This window comes from Physella acuta, unplaced genomic scaffold (assembly GCF_028476545.2).
Source record: "Physella acuta isolate Inbredline_101_S28 unplaced genomic scaffold, ASM2847654v3 ptg000703l, whole genome shotgun sequence".
Taxonomy (NCBI): Eukaryota; Metazoa; Mollusca; class Gastropoda; family Physidae; genus Physella; species Physella acuta.
Genome location: NW_026732222.1, coordinates 220,022 through 230,438, shown reverse-complemented (window position 1 = coordinate 230,438; position 10,417 = coordinate 220,022). Strand labels below are relative to the sequence as shown.

At 36.9% G+C, this 10,417-nt stretch overlaps 1 protein-coding gene across 1 annotated transcript; it reads left to right on the top strand.

The window, feature by feature from the left end:
- Nucleotides 1-405: 405 nt before the first annotated feature.
- On the top strand, nt 406-10,138 carry LOC131949584 (GTPase IMAP family member 7). The gene is made up of 4 exons (XM_059311429.1): nt 406-503; nt 3,035-3,153; nt 7,382-7,410; nt 8,729-10,138. Exons 2-4 carry the CDS (start codon nt 3,102-3,104, stop codon nt 9,899-9,901), a joined length of 1,254 nt encoding a protein of 417 aa, XP_059167412.1. The 5' UTR covers nt 406-503; nt 3,035-3,101; the 3' UTR covers nt 9,902-10,138.
- Nucleotides 10,139-10,417: the final 279 nt, after the last annotated feature.

The following is a 10,417-nucleotide window of genomic DNA, read 5'->3' as shown; positions in this document are numbered from 1 at the left end:
AAAAAAGTCTGGAAGAAACACTGAGCACAGAGCATTTTTTTATATCCTCCATCCTATTTCGTTTTGCCTCCTACGCCATATTTCTACTGGCCAGTGGCGTAGGCAGGGGGGGGGGGGGTTAGGGGGGAGGTCATAACCTCCCCCCCCCCCCCCCCCATAGACCCCTCGGTATATATAAAAAGTATGAGGGGGGTGCAAATCGAAAGTTTGAGGGTGTGTGCAAATCGAAAGTTTGAGGGGGGGGGGTGCAAATCGAAAGTTCTGGCTACGCCACTGCTACTGACACTTAGCCTGTACTAGTTTTTGATTAACACCACATATACAATATTATGCACGCTTAAGATTGCACACCACGATAAAACCAAATCACGCAATGTTCGTATCCAGTGCTAACCAACTGACATGATTACATGGTGTTGATAGTGAAGCCGACCATTTTGATCTTACAGAGGGAATTCTTTACAAACGTAGGGTTTTCTTATTGGAAGCTACAAGTTGAAGTGGTAAAAATAAACCTTAAATTAAGCACGATGATTAGCATTGTGGGTTTTTGTTTAAATACAATAATACATACATCTAGATCTACTTCATTAGCATTAGAATCTATGGTTATAAATAAACTTTATAAAAAGAAAAGGTCAAAGGTTAGTTGCAATCTAAAGTTTCGACCACACGATATTACTGGGAGCATAGGCTAGAAGTTCGACAAAAGGGTACCACTGGGGTGTGGGTAGTTCTTCGATCACAGGGTCCTGTGGGGGTGGGGTTGGTAGTAATTCGAACACAGGGTCCAACTGGAATGGGGTGGGGTAGTATCAGTATGTCTTACTGATACTCTACTGTACAGCCATCCTGGAGGTGTGAGGTAGTAAGTCAACTCCAGTGTCTCTTCCAGACTTTTTTTTCTCCGGGATGGGGGGGGGGGGGGGCTATACATTTTCTATATAAATTCCATTTCGTTCGTTGGGGGTGGGGGGGGGGGTAGACTTTCTTCGCTGGTGAACTCATTAGTCAAACTAGCAGGGTGCTGGATGGTAAGTTAATTACAGAGTATTATACATATTCAATGAATGTTGAAAGAATAGATGTTTTAAAATAAACTAAAATAATTGCACGTGACCATTTAAAAACAAGTAATTAAAAAAAGTCTAGTGACAATTTTAGCGCAATTTCCTTATGTTATCTAAAAATAGCTCTGTCGTAGCGTAAATCAAAAGCAGGGTTAGTAAAACCATTGGTTAGTTATTAAAACGTTTTTTATTAATTTTTTTTTAGTATTTTACATGTTTTATTTACAATAGAGTTACATGACTAAAAACCATTGCGCGCCTAGCTACCGAACGTGATGGCGCAGCTATTGAACGTGATGACGCGTGTGGTGTGGTTGGATAAAATGCCTACTAATTCGGTCCAAATTTTAATTAATTCAAAAAAATTTTTGTGACCGAACGAAAGGATATTTTTGAAAACTTTCTTCGGCAATATTGTTTTAAATTATAGCAGGAATCGATTGGTACATGTTTCAAGTCCCTTAGTGGTCTGGTTGCCGAGATATGGGCCAAAAACTGCATTTTTTTTCGAGGTTTTTTGGCTTTTCCGGGAAATCCATGAAAGAAACCCGGAATTTTTATGGCCTATGTTCATCCTGGTAACTTGCTTAACATAATTGCTTTTGGAACTAGTCATCGATATTGCTTCGTTGAGGAGGAGATACGACTTAAAGCTGCGGACACACATCCATCCATCCATTCATTCCCAGAAAAGACGAGTTAATAAACGCAATTCTCCAGAATGGAAATTGCGCTAAAAATTGTAATAGATTACTTTTTTGTTTGTTTGTTACGATGCTACATAATTGTGTCATTAAAATGGCACATTGCCAGTGAGTGCACTCGTGACATATCCAGACGCCTGTTATGGTTGTGCAACACCAGGACATATACAACAAGACCTCCCTTAGTGAGCCTTAGATCACGATATGGGTGTAACGATAATCACCATTACGTTCCTAATCTTGCAGAAATTGCAAGTTAAGATACCTTTTCGAACCTGGATCTCCATGGGCAGATGAAGCTGAGTTCGCCATTTTTTGTGACCTCGGCATATAAAGATATCATTTTGTCAGCACCATGCCCAGACGCCTTTAACTTCCGTAACGTGAGTCAGGTACCCGTCAAAGCTGGGTGGACTCAAGGACGTCCTATGGACTCGTTTGAATATTGTTGCTGCGTTTGTGTTGGTCACACATCAAGGGCGTGTCCTGAGACACATCAAGTAGTGTCCTGAGACACATAAAGGGCGTGTCCTGAGACACATCATGGGCGTGTCCTGAGACACATCAATGGCGTGTCCTGAGACACATCAAGGGCGTGTCCTGAGACACATCAAGGGCGTGTCCTGAGACACATCAAGGGCGTGTCCTGAGACACATCATGGGCGTGTCCTGAGACACATCAAGGGCGTGTCCTGAGACACATCAAGGGCGTGTCCTGAGACACATCAAGGGCGTGTCCTGGGACACATCATGGGCGTGTCCTGAGACACATCAAGGGCGTGTCCTGAGACACATCAAGGGCGTGTCCTGAGACACATCAAAATATAATAAAGAATTTTCCCATCTGAAACTTACACATGAGAGTAAGGTGAAGCAGATATGCAAATTGATTCGCTTCAATTCACATTTGTGGCCAATGGGGAGCAAATTGAAGTATGAAGATAAATTTGCAACTTAATAAGTAATCTTCTTCTTCTTCGTTCTTAACTGTAATATTTGGAGGGGATTACCTCTGGCATGTTAAATTATTACGTCTCAACAAGTAATGCGTCATATATGTCTTAATATACTTCCATATCATTTGTCCCATAGCCCTCGTCCACCCAAAAACAATTTATTAGGCAGTGATTTGATTAGTTTTTGGAACTTCCTCTCCTAGATGGATTATCGTCCTCATCTAACGAGCCTCGTGTCAATATACGTAATCGTAATCCATCTAAATTCTAATGCATTTTTCAAGTGTTTTGTTTTTCTTCAAAGACCTCCTGTCAAGTCTATGATCAGCTGATGAGTGTAACATTCAAACGATAATCTCGTGCACCTAATAATGGGTTCTAGTGTGACAAAACTTTTCAGTAAACTGGAGGGTATCATAACAGGTAATGTTACTAATGATACAGCCCTTATACGGCTGTTTATTTACCTGTAACTCATCGAGGGTGGACGCAACACCCTATTGGAATATTCCGTCTTGTGGGGGACTGTGGCAGGGGGAGAGATGAATTTGTGTGTAGATATAATGACGACGTATTGACATTATAGGTAAACGGGAATACATTTTTGGACGGCCATTTTGTAATGTAGTGAATGTGATTTGATATTTGTTTTCCCAATTACCCGGGCATCAATGTGTAATCAGCTGCATTGTCTGTTTCAAATATTATTTGGTATCTCACTTTTCAACTTAAAGTGTTATATATTTACATATATATATATATATATATATATATATATATATATATATATATATATATATATATATATATATATATATATATATATATATATATACTAGCCGTCCCGGCCAGGCCCTGCTCTGGCTTCTGTGAAAAACCTTTCTGTTAAAGACCATTACCTGTGTGTTTAGTAATCATCATAAACCCGGCATTGCCCACCCAAACCACAACCAACCAAAACAACAAAACGCAAACATAACGCTAACACAATTACAAATACAAACGAAAACAAAAACCTAACAACAAACCCAACCACAAACACCAATACCAACAACAAAAAAACAACGAAAAAGCAAACGAAAACAAACCAAATCCAAACGCAAAACCAACCAAAAACACAAATACAAACCCAAACAAAAAACACAAACAAAAACGAAAAAAAAAAGAACAAAAACGAACCAAATCAAAACGCAACCACTAACGCAAACCCACCTAAACACAGAGAAAACACTAACGTGAACATGAACGCCCGGGGCGGAATCACCTGTTTTAGCTTAATGAACGACTATAGTACCCCAACTTATTCATAGTCTTTTGCACTCACTTAAACGAACGCGCCTGTTTCCATTTGATGAACAATTATAATACTCCAAGCTTATCCGTAAAATACCTACAACATTTGCACTTGATCAATCCCCGCTAATTATGTAATTATTTTTTTTTCCAACACCAAAACAAAGTAATTAAAAAGTAAATTCTTTTCCACAAAATGCAATGGTTTTATAAAGGGAAGTAATTGTGTTTTCCTAATTTATCAAAGGGAAGTAAGTGCTATAGGACTAAATAAAGACATAATTAGAATTGTTGTAAAAGATGATATTTTTTTAAAACTTGTGTTTAATGAACATGCCGACAATTATTACTATAATTGGAAAAATGAAAATTATTTCCCAACACTTTCAATAGTAATTTTTTAACTCATAAATTTAGACAAATGCGCACGATAATTGTCTAACACTTAAATCCATCCAAGACCAACGACAAACATATGCGTTACATACAGAACTGAGCTTTATATATTAGACTAGCCGTCCCGGCCAGGCCCTGCTCTGGCTTCTGTGAAAAACCTTTCTGTTAAAGACCATTACCAGTGTGTTTAGTAATCATCATAAACCCGGCATTGCCCACCCAAACCACAACCAACCAAAACAACAAAACGCAAACATAACGCTAACACAATTACAAATACAAACGAAAACAAAAACCTAACAACAAACCCAACCACAACCACAAGCACCAATACAAACACAAAGAAAAAACAAACAAAAAAGCAAACGAAAACAAAAACCTAACAACAAACCAACCACAAACACCAATACCAACAAAAAAAAAACAACGAAAAAGCAAACGAAAACAAACCAAATCCAAACGCAAAACCAACCAAAAACACAAATACAAACCCAAACAAAAAACACAAACAAAAACGAAAAAAGAAAGAACAAAAACGAACCAAATCAAAACGCAACCACTAACGCAAACCCACCTAAACACAAAGAAAACACTAACGCGAACATAAACGCCCGGGGCGGAATCACCTGTTTTAGCTTAATGAACGACTATAGTACCCCAACTTATTCATAGTCTTTTGCACTCACTTAAACGAACGCGCCTGTTTCAATTTGATGAACAATTTTAATACTCCAAGCTTATCCGTAAAATACCTACAACATTTGCACTTGATCAATCCCCGCTAATTATGTAATTATTTTTTTTTCCCAACACCAAAACAAAGTAATTAAAAAGTAAATTATTTTCGACTAATGCAATGGTTTTATAAAGGGAAGTAATTTTGTTTTCCTAATTTATCAAAGGGAAGTAAGTGCTATAGGACTAAATAAAGACATAATTAGAATTTTTGTAAAAGATGATATTTTTTTAAAACTTGTGTTTAACGAACATGCCGACAATTAATACTATAATTTGAAAAATGAAAATGATTTCCCAACACTTTCAATAGTAATTTTTTAGCTCATAAATTTAGACAAATGCGCACGATAATTTTCTAACACTTAAATTCATACAATTCCAACGACAAACATATGCATTACATACAGAACTGAGCTTTATATATTAGATATATATAGAACTATCCTAGTCTTAACCTAGATCTAGTCTAGGCTTAGAGGTTGAATTCGCAGAGAACTAAATTAGAAGTAGATCTAGATCGATCTCGATTATTACTTCAGGAATTTAGTCTAGAACTTAACACGTTAAAAATGTTAAAATCCCTGCTGCAAATATTCCCATTAAAGTGTGCCGTCAAGGAACAAATCAACCTTCTCTGTGTACCAAGTCAATTGATTGTTCAAGTTTGAAGTATAATAGATTTGCTGAATCCATTCGACAGCAAGTTACTCATAAAAATGTCCAAGCTGCTCAAGATTCAACGCCTGTAGACATTGAAAAAAATTATGGAAGTTCATCATTTCCAACTCTGGCTACTCACTCCCAGTTATTTGATGGTATCAAATACTTGGACCTGCCAATCATCAATGTAAAGACAACAGTAATTTCACTTACAAATGGAGATGGTATTGTTCTTGCTATTCAATCAGCCGGTACAGTGGGATTTAGGAATGCTAAAAATGGAACCAATGTTGCAGCTCAAGCAGCAGCCATAGCTTTGGCAGGGGATGCTATTAAAAAAGAAGTAACTTCTGTAAGAGTTTGTATAAGAGGCATTGGATCAGGAAGACTGCCTGCTTTAAAAGCACTTCACCTTTCTGGATTGAACATAGTCTCAATCACAGATACAACCAGGCTACCTCACAATGGAAATAGACCCAAAAAGGCGAGAAGATTATAAGTATTTACTTTCTGAAAAGTTTTGTTATAGTATTATGTATAAAATAGTTTAACATTAATAATCCAGTCACTTTAACCCTAGACTTTAAATCAGTAATTATCTTACTGTAGTACCTATTCTGTATAGAATTTTTATAAGTCTTTGAAATATAGGAAACCCAAGACATACTAGAATGCAAAAACTTCAATAACATAAAAGCATTTTAAAAATTCAGTTAAATGAACTGAGAAAATATTCATTTGATAAAGAAAAAATGATCACAAGCATTTTAATCATTGTTACAGATGTGGAAGTAGCATTGAAGTTTTAATTTGAAATTAAGTTGAAACTTGTGTCAAATGTATTACATTTAAAAAAAAACATCATGATTAAGATTTTATCAATGTATTTAACTTGTAAATGAGTAGCAGACTTTTTACCTTATGTGCTGTACTTTAACAAAAGTTTATTATGCATATAATGTTTTTTAGTTTTAAATTCTCATCATTTAATTGTTTTTTTCATTAATAAGTTCAACATTTGTAGATGTAGTGACTGGAAAGAAATTTTAAAGATACACTTTATCAATGGTCATTTTAAAAATAAAATCTTTGAAAAAAAAAAAAAAAAAAAAAAAAAAAAAAAATATATATATATATATATATATATATATATATATATATATATATATATATATATATATATATATATATATATACATACATATATACACACACATATACTATATACATATACATATACATATACATATACATATACATATACATATACATATACATATGCATATGCATACGCATACGCATACGCATACGCATACGCATACGCATACGCATACGCATACGCATACGCATACGCATACGCATACGCACACGCACACGCACACGCACACGCACACGCACACGCACATGCACATACACATACACACACACACACACATATACATGTTGTACATGTACATATACATATACATATGTATGTACATACACATACATATATGTAATATTGTGTCCCTTTCTTCTATTTTTAAACCATCTTGCCTTGGACGAAATGGAATAATCACACAAGGTGCTTTCAATTCTTTCGGAAACGAAACGGTAAGTCTATACTAAGCACAACAAACACAGCTGAGCATCAGAGCAATACCTAATTAGTTTAATTTGAGTGAAGTTTGGATGGGTGAAAACGTTCTATGCCTTTAATTTGCAAGTCGTTTGTTTGTGTTCCTGGCGTATTTGTACATTTAAAATAATCGACGTGAGTTCACATAAGCGCATGTAAAATAATTTAACTCTTTCAAAAATCTTTAACTTTTACTGTCAAAGGCGTAGCGACCCATCCCGGCGCCTGGGGACAAACTTTCAATTTGACGCCCCCTCGGGAGCAAATTTTCAATATGCAACCCCCCCCCCTCACACTTTCGATCTGCACCCCCCCCCCCTCAAACTGTTTATAATGCGAAAATGCATCTAAAATGACATTTAAATTTGTTTTTATAACCCATTTTGGCGCCCCCTAAGGTCGGCGCCCGAGGACATATGTACATATGTAAATGTGTGTTGCTTTCTTGTTCTGAAGCTTTCAAAAATACACTTTTAAAAATAATTGAACATATTAATTCCTTTCTTTTCAACTCTCCGCTCTACCATTTTCTGCACTACCATGGGATTAGACCAGTTAACACTTAAGATAAAATCTATCACCACCAGCGCAACAGTCATAGTGTGACCATGACAATATATATATATATATATATATATATATATATATATATATATATATATATATATATATATATATATATATATATATATATATATATATAAAAGTAGTTAAACGGTGGTGTGGTTGAGGGAAACTCAGGTAGATGGCCGTTTTGTTACCGGTTCAGTACCAGGGCTCTAGGGCACCCCTAACCCCAGGTGAAGCAGACTTACATGTCAAGAATAATATAAGAACAACAAAAAGTTAAGTACCCTTACGAACATGACGGTTCATAGTGCAGGTGAAGTAGAGTTCACTTGACACGAACCCCTGATCGGTGTTTTTTCTAGACTTTTTTCTCCGGGGGGGGGGGGGGGGGGCGGACACTATTAAAAGTACATATTTTCTATACAAATTCCATTTTGTGTGTATGTGTGTGTAGGGGGGGGGAGATGGTCGGTAGACTTTCTTCGAGGGGCCAGAACCTGAACTCTGCCCCTGATTCGAACTCGAGCAATTTTATGCTCTATCCTCCAACCCCGTGTAATATAAATGGCAATGATTAATATCATGTGTGTACACCATGGTGGATTCATGGATTCTATCCTGTTTCATGTGATTTACAAATTAATTCGATAATGTAAGATATTTACATTATGTAAGACTTGATATTTTTAACATGTACATGTATCTACTATTTATGATCATCAGTATCCCCAACCACGCATTGATCTGCTTCTGATCGGAAAATCTGGGAATGGTAAAAGTGCTACAGGAAACACGATATTAGGCCAACAAAGATTCGTGAGCAAGTCAAGTACGTCTCCTGTAACTGAAGCCATTGAATTCGGGATCAGAGAACACGGCGGTTATCAGATCAAAGTCGTAGATGGTCTGACCGTCTGTGACTCCAGACTGGACGATGAACGGTCGGTCGAGCAGCTGAATGAGGCCGCGAAGTTAGCTCTTGCAGCCAACCCTGAAGGCTATCATGCCTTTCTTCTCGTCCTGAAATATGGGAACAGGTTCACACGCGAAGAACAGGACACGGTTCAAATTTTTAAGAAACTTTTCGGCGATGATTTTGTTAAGCATTTTTGTATTTTAATCATCACTTGTGGGGATGTTTTCAATGCTGAGCAGATTGCTAAAGGCACCGAAGGTTTAACTTTCCATGAGTGGTGTAATCAGCAGGAAGGTCCATTTAAGGATTTGTTTCTTGAATGCAACAGGGTGCTTTTGTTTGACAACACGTGCACCTCCGTACAAGAAGTTGATTATCACGCTGATGATTTATTAGAGAAGGTTAAAGAGATTTTATACGATCGACGCCGTAAGCTTTCAGACAGATTTCAGCTAACTAAAGACATCGCTATACCTGACCCACAACAGACACAGACAACTGGCGAAGCCAAGAGAGAAGCAAGCACACAGAACTCTACAGGGACAGACGACTTAATGTTACGTCACACTAAAGCTGTACAGGAACTAGCGACCAAACAAGACGAAATTTTAACAGCACTTCGCGAACAGGCGCAAATCTCCAACGCCCTACAGAAAAGGGTCTCCGACGAAAGCGATCTTTCACGGAGATTCATGGAAGAAATAAAACAACGTCGACAACAGGAAGACGAGGTCAAAACAAACTTTCAACAAGAACTGAGAAAACAAAGAGAGGAATTTGAAAAACAGAATGAGTTTTTGATAACTGATCGGACACACTTGCGGGAGTTAGACTTTGACGTAGAGAGGAAATATGAAGATGTTGTGAAGGAAATGAAGTTACAAAGGGCGAAGGGAATTCTGGAGAAAGTGGAAAAACTACGAGGACGTGCGAGACAGTTTCAAAACATTAGGGCAAGTCAGTTCCGGTTGGATTTTTAGGCACACCATAATCTTGTAGGGGTTAAGATTTTTAATCATAATCTTGTGGGAGTTAAGATTTTTACTCAAATTATAATTTTGTATTGGCTATAAGTTGTTTATGCTTCTTATGCAAGACCAGTAGGGAGAGGTCTGTAGTATTTATTTACAATTTGAACTTTCACAGCTTATCAAAATAGAAATGGAAATATTTTAATGTTCTTAAAAAAGTCCATCATCTGTTTTTTTCCCATATTTATCATTTCCCCCCCCCCCCCCCCCATATTTATCATTTTTCCCCCCATATTTATAATTTTTCCCCCCATATTTATCATTCCCCCCATATTTATCATTTTTCCCCCATATTTATAATTTTTCCCCCATATTTATCATTTTCCCCCCATGTTTATCATTTTTTCCCCCCACATTTATCATTCCCCCCCCCCCCAAATATTTATCATTTCCCCCCCCCCCCCCATATTTATCATTTTTCCCCCATCTAAAATTTATTTAGTTTAAAGGTAAATTTAATAAACA

Coding starts and splice junctions, on each gene's coding strand:
- LOC131949584 (XM_059311429.1), top strand. CDS start 3,102: ATGGGTTCTAGTGTGACAAAACTTTTCAGTAAACTGGAGGGTATCATA. Junction 3,154..7,381: donor ACTGGAGGGTATCATAACAG/GTAATGTTACTA, acceptor TAATCACACAAG/GTGCTTTCAATTCTTTCGGA. Junction 7,411..8,728: donor ATTCTTTCGGAAACGAAACG/GTAAGTCTATAC, acceptor TATGATCATCAG/TATCCCCAACCACGCATTGA.